The 15,071-nt window shown below is 43.4% G+C and overlaps 2 protein-coding genes across 4 annotated transcripts in view; both read left to right on the top strand.

Moving 5' to 3' along the window:
• LOC141975958 (patatin-like phospholipase domain-containing protein 2) overlaps nucleotides 1-6,614 on the top strand; it is a 42,017-nt gene extending 35,403 nt beyond the window's left edge. The window contains exon 8 of one of the 3 annotated variants that reach the window (XM_074936690.1): nucleotides 3,552-6,614. In XM_074936690.1, the coding sequence (XP_074792791.1) occupies nucleotides 3,552-3,843 (292 nt within the window). In that variant the 3' untranslated portion in view covers nucleotides 3,844-6,614. The other 2 variants (XM_074936683.1, XM_074936698.1) reach the window with 2 other exon arrangements.
• Nucleotides 6,615-13,069: 6,455 nt separating this feature from the next.
• The window catches only part of SAMM50 (SAMM50 sorting and assembly machinery component), a 35,459-nt gene continuing 33,457 nt past the window's right edge, over nucleotides 13,070-15,071 (top strand). The window contains exon 1 of the mRNA XM_074936709.1: nucleotides 13,070-13,219. Coding sequence (XP_074792810.1) covers nucleotides 13,199-13,219 — 21 coding nt within the window. The 5' untranslated portion in view covers nucleotides 13,070-13,198. The remainder of the gene's footprint in view (nucleotides 13,220-15,071) is intronic.

The raw sequence follows: 15,071 nt of genomic DNA, 5'->3' as shown, positions 1-15,071 counted from the left end.
ATCAATCGCCAAGGAGGAGCCAGGTCTCACTCGTTATGCGTAGGAACCATGAATCTATGAAACTTCTGCATCCACAAAAATATAAACATCACAGCATCCTACCTACCAGGGTGCCAAAACACTACAGCTGACAACCTCAGCAGGCACTTCTCACAGGAACGAGTGGGAAATCCACGACAGTGTTCTCGGCACGATACTCCAAAAATGGGGTCACCCAGTAACCGACCTTTTCGCCTCAGTGACAAATCATAAATGTCTACTATTTTGCTCCAGGGCAGGCCTGGCACCAGGCTCGTTAGGGGATGTCTTCCTCATCCTGTGGAACGTCACTCGTGTGCCTTCCCGCCGATACCACTGATCCCACGGGTCATCTGCAAGATACGACTCGACAGAGCATACATCATTCTCATTGTCCCCATGTGGCCCAGACAGACTTGGTTTCTGTACCTCTCACGTCTAGTAGTCTGTGCCCCACAACCGCTGCCTTTCCGGATGGACCACCTGTTCCAGAACAAGGGCCTGACACTCCATCCAGACCCAGCGAAACTCCTTCCCATAGCATGGCTCCTCTCTGGTTCCAACGTGGGGAATTGAACTGTTTGGAGAAAGTAAAACAAGTATTACTAAAGAGCCGTCACCTCACCACTAGAAATACTTACCGCCACAAATGGAGAAGATTCTCCCTTTGGTGTCAGCAAAAACAGCTGGACATGACCATGGCGCCTCTATCTATGATCTTAGACTACCTACTAGAACTGAAGGAAATGGGGTTAGCCATAAGTTCTGTTAAAGTACACCTGGCTGCCATCACAGCCCTCCATGAACAGATAGAAGGGGCTTCAATATTCGCTCACCCGATTACACGGCGCTTTCTAGCAGGTATACAGAACATGTACCCAGAAGTACGCCAACCTGCACCACCGTGGGATCTCAGTCTTTTGTGTTCAAATGTCTCAGAAGACCACCCTTCGAACTTCTAGCAACCTGCTCGCTCCTACATATGTCAATTAAGGTTACATTCCTAGTGGCAATCGCGACTGCAAGAAGTGTCAGCAAAATAGGAGCATTGATGGCTGAACCACCGTACACTATATTTACCAAAGACAAAATCATGTTACGTCCTCACCCAGAATTCTTGCAGAGAGGCTACAAATTTTCACAGTAACCAAACCATACACTTACCTGCCTTCTATCCCAAGCCACGTAACGACTCTCAAGAAGCAACGTTACACATGCTAGATGTCAGATGGGCTGTAGCCTTCTACTTGGACAGAACTAAACCATTTTGCAAGTCACCAGGACTATTTGTCTCTACAGCAGAGCACTCCAAGGGTTCTACAATATCAACCCAGAGACTCTCCAAATGGGTCTCTTCCTGTATTCAAACTTGCTACCACCTGCATCACAAAGAACCCCACATTGGCATCAGATCCCACTCAACGCGAGCCATGGTGGCATCGATTGCATTCTTGAACAATGTCCCCTTAATAGATATTTGTAGAGCTGCAATCTGGACATCGGAGCACACTTTTGCAAAGCATTATGCTATCACCCAAGGCCTTGTCTCAGACTCTATCATTGGCCTCACAGTGCTCTCATCACACACTAATACATAACTCCAAACCCCTACCACCCCTGGTGGGGTACTGCTCTATAAGCACCTAGAGTGGAGCACCCACAGGGACACCACTCGAAGAAGAAGTTAGTCACCTTGTGCAGTAACGATGGTTGTTCGAGATACGTGTCCCTGTGTGTGCTCCACTACCCACCCTCCTCCCCTCTACTTTGGAGTTCATGCAGCCAAGCTCTGCAGTAGAGAAGGAATGGAGGGGATGGTCGGGGGTGCGCACGCTACAGGGGGTGCCAACGGCTGCATGAGACAGTTCCTGTGCGCACCCTTCCTCTGACCAAGTACTGCTGCGAGAAATATCTGATCTCCGGCGCAGGGACGCACTGACACCTAGAGTGGAGCACCCACAGGGGGACACATCTCTAAGAACCATCATTACTGCACAAGGTGAGTAACTTCTTCTTGTAAAGCAACCCACTACAGACAGCTTCTAGAGCTTGGGGTTTGGGGGGGTCCATACTCAACCAGGGCTTTCTCAGAATACTTGCTCATTGATAGCTTGGCTGTTGGTTGTACCTCTTCAGTTTTTCCGAGCAGACCTCCGGATTCCCCGCTCTGATGCACCACACCTTCGCCTCATAGTAATCATTAGTCTGACGCATGCAAATTCTTTTTTTAAGCATATTGTAGAAGAGGATTTAGAGGAGACAGTGAATTCATCAGATACCATTCTGTTGCTTGAAACTATAATTTCCATCCCATCTTTAAAATAAGTAAAAAGGAAAATCCTGGTCCTGCTCCTCCTTTGCTTTGGCTGACTTTATGTTCTGGTGATGATTTCTTAAAGCTCTAGTTCCTGTTTAGAGCCTCACCTTGCACTCTGGGGTAACTTTCTCTTATGGGATTCTCAATTTCTGTTTGAATTGGTGGATTTTCTGCCTCTCGCAATGATTGGAGGTATTTCTTCCATAAAGTTCTGCTTTTTTATTTCTCATCTTCCTCCTTAAGACAACAGTTCCTATCTCTCAATTCTCAGTAGGAGTCAGAATTCAGACTTTCATGGGAATTTGTGCTGTTAGGAAACTTAACAAGGTCCCCAAATCTTAACTTAGTGGTTAGTGTTTTCTGGCACATCCAAATTTCAGCTAAGGAAGTAATCGTCAAAGTAAAGAATCTCCAGGAGAGAGATGGAATTTAGAGGAAGATGGTGCTAAATATCTTTTGGTGGTTGGCTCTCCTTTCCTGTGTCTGAGGGAAGAGGAATAACTTGCTAATTATGAACTACTGTTCTAAAATGTAGGAAACGAACCAACAGGTGAGACTCTTTTGTTTTGTTAAAATTTGTAACATTTTAAGTACTGCCTGAGTAAGGAATCGGAATTGTATCTGAAACACAAACAACATTTTTAATGTGTGTAAATTGAGACTGTACATTATTTATAGGAAATCCATTTAAAATAACTATTCTGTATGCTTATTCCTACTGGTACTTAACTTTTTTTTTTATAATAGATGTAGGTAAGACTTCACAGCATTTTATCACTGCAGATTCTCCTCGGTTGGCTAATGGGTCACCTACTGATCTTGGTCACCTACTGATCACCCCTGATTTTGTTCAGTAGCACTGGAGAGGAGTTGTATATATTTAGCCTTGCTATCTTAGGCTTATCTGATCATCCTACTTTCTTCACACAACCCTTCCATACTTGTTGTATCACACTTCAAAACTATGTGGGCACCCCCAGTAAGATGTGCTCCATTGAAGTTCAGACTTTTGATGCCTTATTTTCTATTACCCCATTAAAAATAATATATTTAGACTCCACATTTATTTTCCCTGGGAGATGCTATAGTGTCATCTAAGTTTCCCTTACATGTAGGAAAAACCCCTATTCCATCACCCCTTGAACTGAAATAGAAACCTCATTAAAATATTGCTAATAGATATTTGTTTTTGTTTTCCCCCCCACTCCCTCCACAGTAAAGAGAGCTATGCCTCACTCAGAAAATGTCAGACTGTTCCACCTAATGTAGAGTTCCATTCTCCCTACTGCCATTCTAAAGTGCCACACTCTGCTGCAGACCTTGAAGGTTGGCTCTGGGATTTTCTATACTGCAGAGACTCAGCAGGGAAGCAAATTTCTGTTGGTATAAAGGGGCTCTCAGACTCTGATTCTCATCATATTTTCTTCATGAATTCTGAAGAATCTGGCTTGGAAACGGATTTTGACTCCTCCTCAGACAAGAGTTTCCAAACTGCCTCAGAAGATTAATTTTGAAAGTTCTGAAATCCGTCTGACAGAGAAGCTTAAACCTTGTGAAGCAAACTCATTCTTCTATCTTGCCAATAAGTATTGGAAGACTGTTTTGTTTAAGCTCAATGACAAATTGCCTTTCGGGCCTTTACAGTGCTAAGGATTATACAGAACAGTTGTCACTGTTATGTAACAGTCACATTCTTGTTAATCTGTTAAATTCTTGTTAAGCTTCATTTCAAAATTACAATAGCACAATATCTGGAAAAAGATTTAACTCCAAGCTACCTGTAATTAAAAAGCTACATGAAATCAAACCCTATAAATGGCTTGTTCTAGACTGAAACAAGCGTTTATAGAAAAGTTGCATTTTAAAGGACATACTTTAAAAAAATACTTGTGTTTGGTGGTGGTAGATTAATTTTTAGCACTTGCATGAAATCAGGCAACTTGTACTTTATAAAGGGAAATGTACATTAGGAACTTTTTGAGGGCCTCCAATATCAGTGTGTTTGCCTTTTGTTTAACTGTACTGTTTTCTGGAAAAAAGGCACCAACTTGATTACATACTGTAATATACAATTCATACTGTAATCCAAGTTCACCATTCCCAACAAGTTTTACAAAGTGCCTCTTTTCCTTAAGTATTGAGAAGGAAAAAAGTCTCAAGAACTGGGCCGCATTTAGCCATAAGTGTTAAGGGGCACAACTCTAATGACTTGTTGTGCATGCTTCGCAAGTTGTGCATGCTTCGCAAGGGCTTAATTTGAACTAATGTTTTTAAATAGATTTTAAAAAGAAAAATAGCTGGACCAGTGGTCTTTTGAAAAGACAGTGGTATCATTGAATGGAGCTGAATAGAGCAACAATGAAGTTGTCATAATACAACCATTGCAAAACGTCTTTGTGAGATTACATTGACACTGAACAGTGTCAGGCTTGTGCTCTGATTTGTGGATTATATACATCTTCTGTAAGATGGAAAAGGAGGCCTTATTTCTTTTTTATTCCTTGGAGGAGCAGAAAGGAGATCCCAGTGATTCCATTCTGTTTGTTTAGCACTTCTTGTGCTAACTTATCTCAAGCAGTGTAGGGAAATTTCCTAACATTTGTGCCCTTCTTGAGATCAGAATGAATAAGCCAAGTTTAAAACAAATGTATTATACCGTAAAGAGCTGCATGCAGGTCTAAATCCACTGTTCAAAAAAAAAAAAAATTCCTGCCCCTTTTCCCCAAAACATCAAGTCCTATCCACGCGGAAATTTGTAACAGTCTATAAAACCTGTTCTCTATAAAGGTGTCATTGTGGTTTCAAATCTCAGTATAGACAGCCTTAAATTAAGTATTTTATGAGCTCATCTGACAAAACTCTGATAGTCATGAAGATAATTATTAAACCACTGTTTTAATGATGATTGGGTTTTATTTTTAAAAGCAACATTTTTTGGGCTAATGGTGGTTTTAAAAACATAAATGGAAGTAACCTCTTATGGCTTGCTTGAAAAAGACTTGGCATTTAAGGGCCAAATGTTATTTCTAGTACAGTAGTGTAAATTTGAAGTAAACGAGCTGTACTCCAGAGAGAAGAGAGAACTCTCTCAAGCATTTATTGGGAGCGGCCTGTAAATAAAACTGACTGGAGATGGGAGGGACAAGAGAAGAAAAAATATTTTTTATAATAGTATAGTGTAAATTTTGAATATCTCCGGTCTTTGAGTTGTCAAAACCTTAACGTTCCCAACTTGGACTAAATGTTAAGCAGTTCTTTAGGTTTTCAAAGAAAATTCACAACTCAAAGTGCTACATCTTAAGAATAAACTCTCATTAAAATGCTTTAAAAAATTGTTAAAATGTTGTTAAACTATAATGTATTTCCCCACATAAAGTATTAAAGCATTTTTATATTATATAGATTTTTATATCTTTGGTGCTATCTCACTTGAAAAAATTGTACTTGATTTTTGTTATTGGACTCTTGTACATCTTTGATTCAGCACGGTGACCTGTTAAAAGAAAAATATTGGTACAACCACTAATTTTTATTTCAAAAAATAAAACACAAGCTGTGGTTATATAGTCTCACTTGTAACGGTAAATAGATGTTATGGAGTGTGTATGAGGTTTTTTTTTTTTTTTCTTGCTATGTTAGAAAATACTGTTTTAGTAAATTATTTTAATGTCCTCTTTATGAGATATCTAGTCCACAACACTACAGACTTACAAAAATACTTAATTTTACATATATGAGAAGCCCCATTGCCTTCAATGGGACTAATACACATTCATAATTCCTTTGCAGGATTGTGGCCTGCATTTCCTGTAACACAGTTCTCTTCCCATCGCCCCATCCCCTGCCTCCATTTAATTTTGTTTTACAATTTTTCTGTCCAAAATCATAGTAGAATCTTCAAAATAGCAAGTAAATGCATGGAAATCTACTGATATTCTTGGAAAGTATGGTTAACTACACAATTGTATCAAGTATTGTAGACTGCTTCATTTTTTGCAATCACTGGATAAGGCAAAGTGGCTAATAAGCAGTCTTGTTTCATACATACTACAGGAAAAGGCACTTTACTAGGGTTAATACTGTAGGTTTTCTAATATAATCTGGATCTTGGTCCAGAAAATGATAGAGCAGATAATTTTTAAAATCCTTGCTGTCCCTTTGCTGTCTTTTTCATTTCTTATAGCTCTGTTGTTGAGATCTCTGAAATGCTGCTTTGCTAATCATGTATTGGACTGATTTTCCTATCACTACATGCACTTTTACACCTGTGTAAGCGCCATCAGCCTTTTAAAAATAAATCACTAATTGGTTTTTAATTTTTATGTGAAATTTGGTAGTGAAGAATGTTGGAATAACAAACCTTGACTCCATTTTTTAGCTTTGTAACAGATACAGCAAGGGATCAACTATGCAAGCTTCCTACCACTGGCCTCTCAATATGCTTCCTGTCTGAGCTAAAGGATCTATTTGTCTTCACGGAAATTAGTGCATTAATTAGCCTTGCTTCAAACATTCTCTTAGGCTTCTCTGCTGAGACTACCAACTAAAGTGCCACATATGATGTTTTTAACTTTGCGTTTTAATATTTTTCAATTGCCCTCGTGCTGTTCAAACCCTTCGTTGCTCTTCCAACCCTTTGTTGCTCTTCCTTCTCCATCCTATTTTTTGCCCTTCTTCCCAGTCTCTGTTCTTTCCTCTGCATTTCCTTTCCTGCAGAAACTTGCAGTTCTCAACCCAGTGTCTGTTGCTTCCTCTCTCATTCCCTCCATTAAAATGATCAATGCTTAAATAGATAAAGTTGACTCTGAAGAATCCTCATTTGACTTTAGAGCTGGCACCTTGTCAGAGGGGGCAAGGTGTTCACATCTGAGTCTTGGTTCAGGCTGCCTTAAGACTTGGACAGATGACATTGCATCACTCATAGTCTGTTCACATTATCTCTGCATCAATGTAGGCTAGAAACTTTTTTCTAATGATATCTTAGCTTCTGAATCAGAACATGTAAAGCAGGCCCCACAAGTACAGCATTGGGGCTGTACTTTTGACACCACTATGATGAAGGTTCATAAACACAACTGGGTACCTTTTTTCCTTTCCATTTGAATGTATTATTATTTGAGGGACATCTTATCCATCAGTTTACAAGGCTGAGACAGTCCATGTTTTGAATTCACTTTCAGAAAGCACTTAAATATGCCAAGCTAACAGAGTGATCAATTAATGGATTGGGGTTTTGGGAGGAGGGTGGCGGAGGGAGTGAAATGCTTTCTTACAGTCTTGGCAGGAGAATTGCATAAGGGTAAGATGATTACTTTGATACACACAAGAGCACTCACAATAAGACACACAAGGAAATTGTATATAAACATTGATTCTCTAGGGTATTTATTTCTCTCGGGAGAGGAAAACTGGATGAAGAGTACTTTAAGCTAATGTGTTCTTTGTTGTGAACTGAAAAGAGAGCTCTGGTCCACAGCCTCCAGAGCCAAACACACTGCCTTCCGTAAGGACCAGTGTTGTTGACCCATGCTTTGGGCTATTTCTATACTACAGAGCTTATGCCTGCATAGCCTCCTAGTAGAGACGCAGCCATACATCAATTTTTTTTTTTTTTTTTGCCAGAATAGGAACAAGAGAGAGAAAGTGGGTAGTCATTTTTTATTAGACCAACTTCTGTGGGTGCGAGACAAGTTTTCGAGTTTACACAGAGCTCTCTCTCTTCCACGAACGACATCACCAGAAACATGCTTCTGATAGCATAGCTGTGTTCTACATTGGGGCTTTTGACACCACACTGCTGCCATAACTCTTAAGTGTAGAACCAAGCCTTGTGCTTCCCTCTCCAGTATATCCACTTAGTTGCCTTATATGTGGCCTGTCAACTCTTTGGGGGAGGTCCCAGTTTTTTTGTTACATGTTTGTACAGCATCTAGCACAGTGGTTTTTGAACTTCTTGTATGGGTGACCCCTTTCACATGGCAAGCCTCTTAGTGTGACCCCTCTTATACATTAAAAATTCACAATGGGGCCTTGGCCTGCAATGGAGTGGGGTAGGGTTACTAAATGCCGTGGCAATACATAATGTTGAACATATTTCTGTTTTGCAAATAGCCCCATACAGAGAAATGATCTGATTCTTGGATCTGAAATTATATTTTTAGGATTTAGCCATAAAGCATTAATGGGATTAAGAAGTATTAAAAAGACACTCGCTCACCTCTTAGTGAAGACCCTAAGGAAAAGATCTTTCTTGCACTAGAATCCCAGTGTCTATCATATTTGCAGTGGCAGAGATAGCAGCCAAGTGGTGCTCTCCAGTTTGTTTTGACTTCTCGTTTAATTACTGAAAATGTGCTTCTGAACATTGAACAAAGCTTCAGGACAAAGTCTTTTAAGTTTGGAAACTGATCCTTAGGGACAAGTTTCCAGAAGTTTTCATGCAATTTATTCTTGAAAAGAAAATGATAGTCTGTAGTTCACACAGGTCAAACTGAAGATTGTGCGATTGCTGCTCAGTTGGTACCTCCATCAGATTGTTAAATGCTAGATCTCTCACTCTCAAACTGCTAATCTAGGGCTGAGATATAATATTTCTGAGAAGCTGTGAAAATCAGCACCCCCACTCTCACGTGAGAGTTCCTTACGTGATGGAAAATGGGTGATGTTCTTGGGAAGGGACACATTGAATAGTCTAAGCTTTCTGTGGTCTGCATCAGCATGGTCCACTAAAGTAGAAACATCCTGATTTCCACCTTGCAGCAGCCCATGCCTGAGGGTACTGAGATGTGTATGGGTGGAAAGGCACAGAGAAAGGCTGGGTTTTCCCACTGCTCTTGAAACTAGACATGGTTACTTATTTTTTTTCCAGAAACACACAGCTCACCTTTCTAATTTGAAAAATAAATTGTAGAAGGCACATTCTTGCACTCAGCTACCAAACTTGTAAATGGCAATGCAAATCTTCATATTCTGCATTCAAGTCCTCAAGGAAGCTGATAAATTTGCTTCTGTGCTCTATTTTCTCTATGGATTACTTTGACCACTTTTATTACATTAGTTATCACATCACTTGTTTCAACAGCTTTCCTGCAATATGCCTCCTGCTATAGGATGTAGTGCAGAAGGTAGGGTGTTCAACTCTATTTTCTTTTAGCAAACCTACTAATCCCCCTATACAGCTGGTCATTGTTCATGCCTCAGCACAGATGGTACAAAAGCACACTTAGCAACCTCCATATTTGCTCACAGAAGTAAGGGCCGTGGTGGAATTAGCTCAGTAACTCCATGCATGGAGAAATCCTCATCAGTAGTTTGGATGAAAATTAGTATGGCAGTAAGTGGGCTCATGGCACGGGCTTCAATACACTGTTTTCCCCAGGAATTGACATTGCGGGTGGGTGGGGTGGTTCAAATTTATGGGGGGGCAGGAAAATCAGGGCTGATGAGGGGTGAGACTATGAGGGTGAAGGTGGGCTCTATGGCACCATAGTAAAAACTGAAATGTTTCTTGACTATTTTATTAGATTTAACTCGTTTTAAAATCATCACACAAATTAAAGTTGGCTACTCAAGCCTTCTATGAAGCACTACATCTACATCCTTCTTGGTTTCTTGTTATAATTTTGCACAACTCTGTTAATGCACTTCTTGAATGAAATGTGCTCATCTTCGGTGGCTTCTCATGTGTCTGGTACTTCCCTTCCTTCAATTGATATGCTCATTAGTTCATTCACATGCTCAGGCAGAGGGTGACTTCTTTCAGAACACAAAATTCTATTCAATGAAGAAAAAGAACGCTCAACTATAGCTGTTGTGACTGAGAGTAGCAAGAGATTATTTCCTGAGCTGATTTGTAACTCAACCCCAGCCAAAATCAAATTGGGCCATTTCCAGCACAAATCCAGGTTTTCTCACCCCCCCCCCCAAACCCACTCTCCTGCTGGTAATGGTGAGAAAACCTGGATTGTAAGGAGAGTGATCACTTTAGATAAGCTATTACCAGCAAGAGAGTGGGGTGGGAGGAGGTATTTTTTCATGCTTTGTGTGTATATAAAAAGATCTTCTACACTTTCCACAGTATGCATCCGATGAAGTGAGCTGTAGCTCACAAAAGCTTATGCTCAAATAAATTGGTTAGTGCAAGGCATGACTCTCCACTATGCTGCTTGTGTCTTGCAAGGGTGTAAGGTTGGCTAATACCAGATGACTCTTTCCCCCAGCTGTCACGCGCAAACAGATGCCACCCTGCGGCCCAGTGTTACTAGCAGTGAACAAGTCGTCATCTTCCCCTCTCGTGTGAAATGCGCTAGTCTCTGCCTCAACTTTTCTGATGACAGGTTTCAGAGTAGCAGCCGTGTTAGTCTGTATCCGTAAAAAGAAAAGGAGTATTTGTGGCACCTTAGAGACTAACAAATTTATTAGAGCATAAGCTTTCATGAGCTACAGCTCACTTAGAATCATAGAATATCAGGATTGGAAGGGACCTCAGGAAGTCATCTAGTCCAACCCCCTGCTCAAAGCAGCACCAATCCCCAATTTTTTGCCCCAAATCCCTAAATGGCCCCATCAAGGATTGAACTCACAACCCTGGATTTAGCAGGCCAATGCTCAAACCACTGAGCTATCCCTCCCCCCCACTTCATTGGATGCATCCAGTGGAAAATATAGTGGGGAGATTTTATATACACAGAGAACATGAAACAATGGGTGTTACCATACAGACTGTAACAAGAGTGACCAGGAAGGGTGAGCTACTACCAGCAGGAGAGCGGGGGGCGCAGGGGGAAACCTTTTGTAGTGATAATCAAGGTGGGCCATTTCCAGTAGTTGACAAGAACAGTAGGAGGGGAAATAAACAAGGGGAAATAGTTTTACTTTGTGTAATGACCCATCCGCTCCCAGTCTTTATTCAAGCCTAAGTTAATTGTATCCAGTTTGCAAATTAATTCCAATTCAGCAGTCTCTCGTTGGAGTCTGTTTTTGAAGTTTTTTTGTTGAAGAATTGCCACTTTTAGGTCTGTAATCGAGTGACCAAAGAGATTGAAGTGTTCTCCGACTGGTTTTTGAATGTTATAATTCTTGACATCTGATTTGTGGCCATTTATTCTTTTACGTAGAGATTGTCCAGTTTGGCCAATGTACATGGCAGAGGGGCATTGCTGGCACGTGATGGCATATATCACATTGGTAGATGTGCAGGTGAACGAGCCTCTGATAGTGTGGCTGATGTGATTAGGCCCTATGATGGTGTCCCTTGAATAGATATGTGGACACAGTTGGCAATGGGCTTTGTTGCAAGGATAGGTTCCTGGGTTAGTGGTTCTGTTGTGTGGTATGTGGTTGCTGGTGAGAATTTGCTTCAGGTTGGGGGGCTGTCTGTAAGCAAGGACTGGCCTGTCTCCCAAGATCTGTGAGAGTGATGGGTCGTCCTTCAGGAGGTCGTCTTCACTTCAGCAGGTGGGTATTGTAGTTGTAAGAACGCTTGATAGAGATCTTGTAGGTGTTTGTCTCTGTCTGAGGGGTTGGAGCAAATGCGGTTGTATCATAGAGCTTGGCTGTAGACAATGGATCGGGTGGTGTGGTCTGGATGAAAGCTGGAGGCATTTAGGTAGGGACAGCGGTCAGTAGGTTTCCGGTATAGGGTGGCGTTTATGTGACCATCACTTATTAGCATCGTAGTGTCCAGGAACTGGATCTCTTATGTGGACTGGTCCAGGCTGAGTTTGATGGTGGGATGGAAATTGTTGAAATCAAGGTGGAATTCCTCAAGGGCTTCTTTTCCATGGGTCCAGATGATGAAGATGTCATCAATGTAGCGCAAGTAGAGTAGGGGCATTAGGGAACGAGAGCTGAGGAAGCGTTGTTCTAAGTCAGCCATAAAAATGTTGTATACTGTGGGGCCCTGCGGGTACCCATAGCAGTGCCACTGATTTGAAGGGATACATTGTCCCCAAATGTGAAATAGTTATGGGTGAGGACAAACTCACAAAGTTCAACCACCAGGTTTGCCGTGACATTATCGGGGATAGTGTTCTTGACAGCTTGTAGTCCATCTTTGTGTGGAATGTTGGTGTAGAGGGCTTCTACATCCATAGTGGCCATGGTCATAAATAGATGGTGTTTTCAGGAAGATCACCGATGGATTGTAGTTTCCTCAGAAAGTCAGTGGTGTCTCGAAGCTATCTGGGAGTGCTGGTAGCGTAGGGCCTGAGGGCTCACCTTTCCTGGTCACTCTCGTTACAGTGTGTATGGTAACACCCATTGTTTCATGTTCTCTGTGTATATAAAATCTCCCCACTGTATTTTCCACTGTATGCATCTGATGAAGTGAGCTGTAGCTCACAAAAGCTTATGCTCAAATAGATTTGTTAGTCTCTAACGTGCCCCAAGTCCTCCTTTTCTTTCAACTTTTCTACACGCTGCAGCCCTTGCCCTGCCTTGCTGGTGTGTCATGTTTTAACTGCGCCGTTTTAAATTCTGCAGAGCCCAGGCCACCACCTTCAAGTGTAATTTAGCCTCCTGCCGCAGGAGCCCCCGCAGCTGCGGCTTTAGGGAGGCCCTTCCCCCCACCCCGCGACTTTCCACTTGGACCATCCTGATCCCCACTCCCGCCTGCCTCCTCCTCCCCCCTCCCTTCGTGGGGGCGGGGCTTCCTAACTCCCGCCCCATCCGGGACCTTCGCTGCCTGCCCCGCCCCTTTCAACTCCGATGGCCAATAAGGGCTGGGGGGGAGGGGGCGGGACTAGGCGCCGGGGTGTCATGGCCACCTCCGTGCCGCGGTCTTTGCTGTGGGCCCGGCGCTGACCGCCGCGCGCTGCCCTCGCTGTGGGATCGCTGCTCTCCCCGCCCGGCGGCGGCGCGGCCATGGGGACGGTGCATGCGCGGGTGAGGTCCCTGCCGGCCCCGCTGGCGCGCGGGGCCCCGGGGCCGAGGAGGAGGAGCCGCGCCCGCTGCCGCGACCTTCGGGAGCGGGGCCGGGCCTGGCCGGGGGCCTCTGAACGTGGGAGCAGCGGGGGTGGCTTGTTCCCCGGGGACCTGCCGACCCCTTCCCCGCGGGCTGCGGAGGCTGCCCCGCCCCGCGTCTCGCAACCGGTGCGGGGCGACTCCCTGCGAGCCTGGGGCGGCAGGAGTCCCCCCCCCTCCGCCGCCAGTCAGCGAGCGGCGGCCCCGTGGAGTCGCTGCCCCGGGGGGAGGCAAGCCGCCCGGCGGGGGCTTTTAACCTGAAATGTCTGAGACGGGACGCTCGCCCCGGGGATGTGGGGCGGCGGGGGTCCGAGGCACTAGTTGTGGGCGGCAGGGCGGCCCTCTTGCCGAACTGGTGACATTTGGCTGCGCCAGGAGGCGCGGGGGACGGGACTGAGACGGTGAAGAGGCGCCCCCGCCCAGGGTCTGGCTTTGCTCTCCACACTGATTTCCCCGGGAAGGGTTTAACTCGCTGTCCAGCTCCTTCCTTCCTTCTCTCAAGGGCCTCTCTCGCACACCTGTTGGCTATGGCTGGTACTGTTTTCAGAGGGCCACCGGGCTTTCTCTAATCTGAAACCGGGAAGTGGTGACCTTTGATAAAAAAGCTAAAGGACCCAGCTCATAGAAGAATGGGGATGGGGGCTGCGGCTTTTAAGCAAAGTGTATTTTTTTCACATGGCAGTCTTTCATATATTTGCACTGGTGTTCCCCGCAGAATAAGTGTCATTAAAATATTTGGCTTTTCTGAATAACATTTGGAAGTTTTAGATAACGGCATAGACAGTACACTTATAAAGTTTGCGGACGATACCAAGCTGGGAGGGGTTGCAAGTGCTTTGGAGGGTAGGATTAAAATTCAAAATGATCTGGACAAACTGGAGAAATGGTCTGAAGTAAATAGGATGAAATTCAATGAGGGCTAATGCAAAGTGTTCATTCCTAAGTGGAGTAATCAGTTGCGCACCTACAAAATGGGAAATGACTGCCTAGGAAGTAGTACTGCGGAAAGGGATCTGGGGGTCATAGTGGACCATAAGCTAAATATGAGTCACCTATGTGACACTGTTGCAAAAAAAAAAAAAAAAGTGAACATTATTCTGGGATGTAGTAGCAGGAGTGTTGTAAGCAAGACACGAGAAATGATTCTTCCAATCTACTCCGCGCTGATTAGGCCTCAGCTGGAGTATTGTGTCCCGTTCTGAGTGCCACATTTCAGGAAAGATGTGGACAAATTGTAGAAAGTCCAGAGAAGAGCAACAAAAATAATTAAAGGTCTAGAAAACATGACCTATGAGGGAAGGTTTAAAAAATTGGGTTTCTTTAGTCTGGAAAAGAGAAGATTGAGAGGGGACATAAGTTTTCAAGTACATAAAAGGTTGTTACAAGGAGGAGGGAGCAAAATGGTTCTTAACCTCTGAGGATAGGACAAGAAGCAATCTGCTTAAATTGCAGCAAGGGAGGTTTAGGTTTGATATTAGGAAAAACTTCCTAACTGTCAGGGTGGTTAAGCACTGGAATAAATTGCCTAAGGAGGTTGTGGAATCTCCATCATTGGAGATTTTTAAGAGCAAGTTAGACAAACACCTGTCAGGGATGGTCTAGATAATACTTAGTCCTGCCATGAGTGTGATGACCTCTTCAGTTCTATGATTCTAAGTCAAGAACCTTGGAGTTAAAGTATGACACCTACATTCAAGTTCCCTTATATGCACAAAAACAGAGCCGTTGGCTTATATATTGGATGAGTCATAGAATACTATAATTTCAGCATATG

Source organism: Natator depressus, chromosome 1 (genome assembly GCF_965152275.1).
Source record: "Natator depressus isolate rNatDep1 chromosome 1, rNatDep2.hap1, whole genome shotgun sequence".
Taxonomy (NCBI): domain Eukaryota; kingdom Metazoa; phylum Chordata; order Testudines; family Cheloniidae; genus Natator; species Natator depressus.
Note: the sequence above shows the minus strand (reverse complement) of the source record. Positions and strands in the feature narration are given on the sequence as shown.